At 41.3% G+C, this 8,930-nt stretch overlaps 1 protein-coding gene across 1 annotated transcript in view; it reads left to right on the top strand.

Annotated features, from left to right (window-relative positions):
- Positions 1-4,122: 4,122 nt before the first annotated feature.
- The window catches only part of DACH2 (dachshund family transcription factor 2), a gene marked incomplete at its 5' end in the record, with an annotated part of 62,273 nt that continues 57,465 nt past the window's right edge, over positions 4,123-8,930 (top strand). The window contains 2 exons of the mRNA XM_009069428.1: positions 4,123-4,278; positions 7,636-7,808. Coding sequence (XP_009067676.1) covers positions 4,123-4,278; positions 7,636-7,808 — 329 coding nt within the window. The remainder of the gene's footprint in view (positions 4,279-7,635; positions 7,809-8,930) is intronic.

The raw sequence follows: 8,930 nt of genomic DNA, 5'->3' as shown, positions 1-8,930 counted from the left end.
ATCATGAATAACTCAGCAGATCCATGTGCAGTCCATCTTTGTGCCCTGTGGAATGTGCACTGCAGCTCCCAATCAGACCTTGTTATTTTAATCCATATTTTGTGTTCAGCTGCAAATCTGAAGGCAGAGCTATGCCCCACACCGTGCTGCTGGTCTGAGCTGTGTGGTGGAGCAGGACACTGCTCCCCACTCTCTCCTTGGAACACAGCCCCATCTCTGCTTGCCCCTGACAGGCATCAGGAGCTCTGGAAGGTGGAGGTTCTTGTCTCTCCAGCCCTTTTTGAATGCTGAGTGCAATCTATTCTGGGACAAGATCGACTCAAATGCAAACAAGATAAGGAGAAATTACCTTTTTGTCCTTGAGTTTTATCTGTTGGAGGGAAGGTCGTGTGGGGAGTGGGTAAGAGTGTTAGAAATAAAGCTTTTGGTAAAGTGTGTAAATGATGTATTGGCATTTTGACAAATCAACAGACTTCTGAGTGCTCTGGTAATATTCCTGTAACACTTAGGAATGGGGTACTAATATTTTAAAATGAAATATTCTTTCTCACATAAATAAAAAGCTACATTTCTCTTCATATAAAAGTGGTAAGTCCCATTGTTGGTTTTTTGTTGTCTCATTTTCCTTAGTGCTATATGTTTGCTTTCTTCTTTCCTGTATTTTCCCCCTTTTCTTTCATATATACCTAAAACTTACTTGAAATCCATCTCTCTGCATACAGTACTATGGATCTTTGTTTAATTTTAGACTCCTTATCTGTTCTGTTAAAAAGAATCAGAGCCTTCACTAGCTTAGAATGGACAAAGAACTTATTTTTCCCTAACACAAATTTCTCCAAAGACCAAAACTTTTGAATATCATGACAGAAAATAAACTTACTTTTCTGTGGTGCATTGCATGATTTATATAAAAGTTTCATTTTTAGTTTCACCTCTAAGCTCATCATACCGAAAACAGGATTGAGAATCAAAATGTGACATCTTTGCCCTAGGGATGGCACCTGTTTGTACAAAAAAAATGGCAAGGAACAGAAATCTCTTGAAAAACTGTGGTTTTACCTGAACTTGAAGTAGTGAGAAGGATTTACTTTTTATAGATGTCTTCACTGCTAATTGTTATGGTAACAAAGGAGTTGAAGACATGCACTGATATGTGTATATGTCAGATATACATTTGCTGATCTAACAGGCTGACAACTGTGGTACTAAATAAGAAAATTGTAGGCTCAAAAATAAATACCTTTTTTTAGAGTTGCACGAGAGTAAAAGGAATGAGTATAATACCACAGGTTTGCATTTCACATATATGTGAATCTAGTTCTGGCTTACTATTAATTTATGTGTAGTCTTTGCTTACTGTATGGGAATAGATGGTGCAGGGAAGAAGGAATATTTTCTTGTAAAATTGTTGGTTTTAGCTGTGCAAAGGGACTGTGGGTAGGATGGATTGAAGGTGTCTGTGGTGTAGGGCACAGGAGTAGGACCCTTGAGCCCTGACTTCTCTTCCACTTTAGTTCCCTCACTGGTCTGGCAGGAACAGGGAGAAATTCCTGATTCTGCCCCTCAGCTTTCCCACTTGGAGCTAATCACAGTGCCCCTATAAAACACTTCACAGCTGAGCAGTTCTAGGTAAGAAGTTGTCCTAATTATTGTTTTCTTTTTGAGAGACTTGCTGCTACACAGGAGCTAGGGTCCAGCTGCAGTGATGGAGCTGTTATCAGTGGGAGGCTGCAGGATGCATTTCATTTAGCATCCACTTTTATTATACATCATACACTCAGCTGCATTTTTTTCTTTCTCTAAGAGGAAGTGATAGGGAGCATAAGAACACAGGAATGGTCTGTAGAGATAAGTGTGTTGCAATTTATTCTTCTGTTGCTGGCACTGAATACTGGAGCAGATTTACAAGTGGAATTTGCAGAGGGGGGAAAAAAGGTTATTATTGTCCACATCTATAAGGAAAACTGGTCCAATGACTTGGACTGCAAGACGTGATGTAAGTTGAGTTTCCTGTTCCATTGCAGGTTTCCTGTGTTTCCTTAAGTGACTTCTCTTCACAGTGCAGTTCTCCATCTGTAAAACAGGAATGATGATACTTTCCTGTGGACCATCAGTGGTTGTGTCTGGGCTCAGGGTCTGGTAGAGCTCTGATGCTACAGCCCCAGGGCCACCGGAGTTTGGTGGGTACAGGCACAAGGCTCTGAAAGACATGAGAAACTTCCAGAAATAAGTAAAAGACCTTAGAGTTTAGACCATCTGTGCCTGACAGGGGTTGAGACTATGGAGCAGAGCAAACAGGATGAGGGAGACTGTTGGATGAAGAGTGCAGTTATTTCTTTTCATCCACTCTGACAAACTGTCTTGGGCCCAATTCTTTTGTCACTGCCCTGATGCAGGTATAAAATATGTTCCTGAGCAAAAAAAAATCATGGTAGGGTACATGACATGTGTTTTTTGGGGAAGAATAAAGTGTGAGTGTTAAATTGGCTGAAAAAGGGTATGGAGAAAAATGGAACTCATTTGGTAAAATCAAATGCTCAACATTTCCTCAGAAAGTCCTTTATAAATTACATGTTTCACTTGAGAAATACTTTGTCAGATATTACCACCTCTTCCACAACAGTCAAAATGAACAACTTCTGGGCTAAGCAGCAGTCAAATGTTATTTAGAAGAGCTGATATACAGTGTATTAAATAACAAAGATGCTGACACAGCCTTAACTGTAGTAGTCCTTCTAATTTCTGCACTACCCCATGTTATATTATATCACATGGCATAATTTAGTGTATCTTTCTTTGTCAATGTATTACTCATCATTTTACAAATTACAACTCTTTTATAGGAAGATAATTCATACTTGGGCACAGTGCTAAAATGATGGAGTGTTTTCCTTTTTTTCTCACTCATTGATCTTTCAAACTTTTGCATTTAGCAGTATTAATCATGTTTATTAGCCAAGTGTTGTTGTGAAGAATGGAATTTCTGTGTTACTTTCATATTAAATTGAGATGGTTTTGTGTTTCTGCCTCTATCTGCTGCACCCCAGTAATCTATTTACTTATTCTAATTGAGATCCTTGTTCATAATTCAAAACCAAGTCAATACTGCAGTTAGATGTTTTCATAACAATCTGTAATCTAATTGACAGTATGGGGTGTACCTGAGGGGGGAGTGAACTTGAAATACCTTTCTTGCTCTACAAGAGTTCAGTCTAACTTTTTTCAGGTGGTTTGTTTTGAGGACCAGTTGTATTTTAAAATTCACTAACATGCTCTACTTAACTGCTGGTTAGAGGAACTTGTTGTTATTCAAGTGTTAAAGTGTAATAGTGAAAAAGCTACAATCTGTAAAATTGCTGCAGAACAGCATCTCTTCAGGTGACCAGGCAGAGATTCTAGACCACAAGTGCTTAGTTTTCTAGACTGTGGTTTTGTGGTAGACAGTAATTACTCTGCATAATAGATCTCTGGACTCCTGTCTTCAAACTCCTGGATACAGATGGTTTCCAAGCTCAGCCTGTGCCTGGCTCATTTAACCAGCAAAGTGAAGTGTTTCACTTAAGAATCCCCAGGATGAAGCAGTGGAGGGGAAGGTGTTGTAGCTCAGAGATGACATAGCAGGAGGATGAATTCTTGTAAGCTCTTCAGGGATGGATTTCAACTGGAATCCTGGAGAGCTTTGGAGGGAGGGAATGGCTGAGCATCTCTCTGGTAAGGTTAACAGCAGGGAGAGACCTGGCAAGCCTGAAGGTGGACATTGATGAGTCTCTGGCAGGGACTGGATGGCCTGATGGCCTGTGATAGCAGGAGGTTGTGATTCAGTGTGTCAGATGTTCCTGTTCTGATTATTTACTTAATTGTGACTGATGTTTACCTGCATGATTTTATCCTTAAACACTTAGCTTTTCCTGTTTCCAGAAACTAATGTTGTGAAGGTAGGCAATGCTGAAAGTTTCCAATCATATTTTTTGCCTGATGCATCTTTACCAGGTGTAGGTTTCAGGTGCTGTGCCTGTGCCAGGTGCTTGGTATGCTAAAGAGCATTGGCTCATTGCTAACCAAGAAAAACGTCTCTAAATAAAATGATGTGCCATTCATGGCTTGTTTTGCCCTGTCTTGCAGGTGGGAGTGAATCCTCCTGGGATAAAGACAAGCTTCAGTCCCCCATTACGACAGGATCCCAGCACAGCATTGGTCACCCCACACTGTCAGGGCAGTCAAGCCTTGGAAGTGCACACCCGCTCAGTCCTCTCCAGCAGAACCACCTGCTCACCAACAGTATGTACTGGGCTCTGGTGGGGTGAACAGAGTACCTGGAGCCCTGGTTGGGGCTGGGCTGGCCTTCCCTCCCAGCCTCATGGAGGTGGGGAAATGATGGAGGACACGTGAGCAATAGGAGGGTCAGTCCTTCCACTCTCTGCTGCACTTGTGCCTCGTGTCCAAGTCACCCAGTGGGGTGCAGCCATCCTCCTGGAATAGTCACCCTCTGCTGGGCTACTTATCTAAGTCCTTAAGTGACATTTCCATGGCCTAGACTGAAGGGAAAAATAACCAGAAAGTTGCTTAAAATTTTAGCTATGGGAGAAAATTCTCTTCCAGATAAAAATGCTCATCATCAAATACAAATGCAAGGGCAAGGAATAAGTGCAAAAATGTCCAGTTAAAAGTGAACAGGAGCAATCCCTATACCTTGTTCTGCTTTGTATCTGCCAGGTGTGGGCAAGGTTATCCATTGAACCCAGCTGTCCAAAACTGGAATAAAATCACACAGTTTGGATTTAGAACTTAGAGCTCCTTTCAAAGCCCTCTCTTTTCTTTCCCTTAGGAAGGGAGCAGGTGGGAAGCAGCAGTTCCCCTTCTTTGCACCCAAATAAGGAGGGGAAGAGTATTTCAAGCAAGATGTTCAGGATTAATGTTTTAAAAATTATTGAGGAGTAAAGTTAATTCTAACTGATGATGATGGATGCAGAATGAAAAGCTCATTATTTCTGAACTCTTGTTAATTGTTTAACCTCTTCATCCTCAAAGTTCTAAAATTTGATTTTTGGTGTTAGTTTTAGGGAATGAATGAGACTTCTGGCTCCTTACACAATTTTAGGAGCAGATAGTTCTTTGCCACCTCTGTTGAGCCCTAGAGCAAATCAGAGCTATTGAAATGAATCCTACAATGAGGATCTGCTTTGTTCATGGGACCTGAACATTTTGGGTGAGATGTCAGTAGCTGAAAATCACCAGATCACAGGACTCAAATTCACTGTAGCTTATCCTTTCATTTTATGTTCTTGCATAATTCAGTACTGGTCTATATCTTGCATAGAGGCATATTGTGTCCTTTGCTCTTAAAGATATTTTCCGGTAGATTTTGTAGTAGGCAAATCTCTATAGGCTATTAAAGGGTTTATGGAATGTCAGACATTATGCCCAATGATTTGCAAGTGCAGGATATATTTTCTTCATAGTCCTCTGAAATGTTTGACGGATTGTGTCTTAAAACTGGTGATGTGCTGTTAAATTCTGTTTGTAGTTTGCATTTAGTTTGCATGTCAATTGGACTTTAAGTAGACATGCAACTCAATGTGGCCAGATGGTGTCTGGGAGTTTTGGAACTCTATAGAGGATGGGGAAAGATTATTGGGCTGTTAAGGGAGATCTGCAGGGGAACAAAGGCTTATGGATGCAGGCACTGAAGGGGATTGTCAGTGTGGCTTGAAGAGAAGGGAGATGAGATGTATGTGGGCTTTGCTTATTGCCTATCATAATTAATATTGGCGTGGATCATCATATAAAATACATAGTGAATCATTAGTTGTTGATCATGATATACTCATGCTAAACAGAAATAGTGTGGGAGCTCAGAATATTGTGATTCTGCCTTTCCTGGTGGGCACTGGGATGTTTTTATAGCACTATAGTCAAATTGTATGGGAATAACAGAAGCTATATCAGTCAATGGCATTTTTTATTGTGAGGTCTGTCATACACCAAAATAGGGATTGGCCTTCTCGTTGAAAAGGGTTGAGATAGAGCCAAAAGCTAAAAATCTTTTTAAAATACTGTGAATAGCATAGAATCATAGAATCAAACATGTTGAAAGAGACCTCCAGGATCATCAAGTCCAACCCTACTGTGGTCACCAGACCATGGCACTAAGTGCCACATCCAGTCTCAGCTTGAAAACCTCCAGGGATGGTGAGTCCACCACCTTCCTGGGCAGCACATTCCAATGCCTGAGCACTCTCTCCCTAAAAAATCTCTTCCTAATATGCAACCTAACCCTCCCCTGGCAGAGCTTGAGTCTGTGCCCTCTTGTCCTGCTGCTGGTTGCCTGGGAGAAGAGACCAACCCCCACCTGACTCCAACCTCCTGTCAGGGAGTTGCAGAGGGTGAGAAGGTCTCCCCTGAGCCTCCTCTTCTCCAGGCTGAACACCCCCAGCTCCCTCAGCCTCTCCTCATGGCACTGGTGCTCCAGCCCCTTCACCAGCCTCGTTGCTCTTCTCTGGACCTGCTCCAGCCCCTCAATGTCCCTCCTGAGCTGAGGGGCCCAGAGCTGAGCACAGGATTCAAGGTGTGGCCAGTTCTTCACCCAGCAGAGAGTGCCCCTGTCCAGGCCATGGGCTGACAGCTTTGTCAGGAGTATGCTATCGGAGACAATGCATATGATTATGACTAGCTATATATTTATGTTATTTAATACTTGCACCTGAATCTTTTACTGTCAATTTCTAATCTAAATTTCATTTAGAAAAATGGTAAGACATTTTGTCTGGCAGAATGAGTCCTGGTTTTTTTTTCTGAAAAAATAATTTTGGATGCCCAAAAGTAGCTACCTCTGAAGTCCCTCTAAAGAATTCTTGAATGCACAATAGCCTGAAACAATTTTTGGTGTCTTGGTCTTGCTCGCCATTGCTGTCATTACTAAATACAAGAAAGAATACACATGCTGAAACAGATATTAATGAAACATGAGAATCCAATTCTTGCTAGCAGTAACTTCACCTTTTTGACAATGTCAGGATCTACAAGTTGGTCCAAATGAATTTCATACCTCCTTAAATTGGTTTTTATCCATAGCAGAAGACAATTTAAAGTGACGTTTTGGAAATTAAAACCTCTGGCAAGAGTTTTAACCTCTCATTACACGTTCCAGTTCACAGACCTTCTGTACAATAGCTCAGTAGTATCTGTAGTCCATCCCACAGCTTCCTGGATTCAAGCAATAGTCCTGATAGAAAAATCTAGTCACAGATTGCTGTGTGTGAGAACTCAAATAGTAAGAGTACTTGGTAGGAGTGTATGGTCGGATAAAATTACTAATAGTTTTTCATCTGATGTATTGGAAAATATGCAAATTGTGTGCATGTTTCAGGGCTTGTTCTTTATTTCTCTTCATCAAGAGATCACTGAAGTTGTGCACTGTAGTGTATTCATTTTGTGTTACTCCACAGCTATATGTTTCTTCCCCCACTACCAACCAAACATTCCTGGAGTACAAAGACAATTATTCCCTATGCACCACCAAAATGATGACACATAATGACGTTGCATTTGACTATCAACGTTCCAGTAGAGTGTAGAGCCTGTAAGATGAAGGTGTTGGGTTCTGAGGAGGCACTGACTGCCCGTGCTCTCTTGCAGGGATAGACCTGCCGTTCATGATGATGCCTCACCCTCTGCTCCCCGTCAGCCTACCTCCCGCCTCCGTCGCCATGGCCATGAACCAGATGAACCACCTCAACACCATAGCCAACATGGCTGCAGCAGCTCAGATGCACAGTCCTCTCTCCAGGGCAGGGGCCTCTGTCATCAAGGTAAGAGTTGTCTGTGAGACGTAATAAAAACAGCTAACAAAAGCGTTTGCAGTGTCTTTTAAGGTGGGTAGCTAAGAGGCAATGAGGTTCCAGTGTGTCTAGCATACCTGAGATGCTGCTCCTGACAGTGCTTCAGGCTGAGGAAATACCCATCAGTACAGGCAAGAGGTTCTGCTGCTGCTCTGGTCCATCTCCAAGTCTGTAATGTAATGAAAAATGGATGCTAACACTCCATAAAGGCTAGGGGAGGATATGTGCTGCATCTCTTGAAGCTCAAAAACTATTCTAGAATGTTCTTCAAAATCAAACTCAATGTTATACTTGAAAGAAAATACTATAGAACATAGGAGGAACTTGTGGAAGGCAAAGCCAGAACAGGTTAATAGCACAGAAAATCATCACAAGTACCTTAGTGAGTGAAATGTCTGGTCACCACACTGGAGCTTCTTTCTGGTTGGTTTTCTGGTTTCCATGTTTATACTTTGGAATGTTTTTTCTGGTTTCCATGTTTATACTTTGGAAAGGTTTGTGGTAGTCTCTACCAAGCAGGTTGTTAAGAAAGTTTCATGCCTTTGTGGAGAGCTGAAGTCCTGCCACACACTCAAAAATACATTGAGAAAAGGAGTTTTGAAGATAGAAGGATGTAGGATCAGTGCATGAAAGGGATTGGTGCCATAAGATCCTTGAAAACACATGTCCACTTTTCAGTGAGCAAAAATGAAAGGTTTTATCAGTCTAATTTGTGTGTTTGCATGCAGGTGTGGGTTTCTTGGTGGCAAAATTCTGTCAGCTTTGAAAGTTCATTATTTCAGTCCACTTTTTTTTTGCGTCTAGAATGAGTCTATAGATTTATCTGTGCTGGGAAGTACATAGCTTTATATTTTGATATTTATGCTCATTTACACTCGTATCCCCATCATTCTGAGCTGATTTCTTCTAATAACTCTCCCTGATTTGCTGATTTTAACCTCTCATATCTTCATTGTAAAACATCTTAATTATAAAATATCTTTAGAATAGAACAGTAAGAAAGGTAGTGTTGCCAGCATTACAGGCCAGTTGTGAGAATGGATTAGTTCGGGTTGTGTTGTACTTTGTATTGTCTCAGCTTGACAGTGCAGG

Source organism: Acanthisitta chloris, unplaced genomic scaffold, assembly GCF_000695815.1.
Source record: "Acanthisitta chloris isolate BGI_N310 unplaced genomic scaffold, ASM69581v1 scaffold23562, whole genome shotgun sequence".
Lineage (NCBI taxonomy): Eukaryota > Metazoa > Chordata > Aves > Passeriformes > Acanthisittidae > Acanthisitta > Acanthisitta chloris.
The sequence above is the reverse complement of the archived record's forward strand: the minus strand, read 5'-3'. Positions and strand labels throughout refer to the sequence as shown.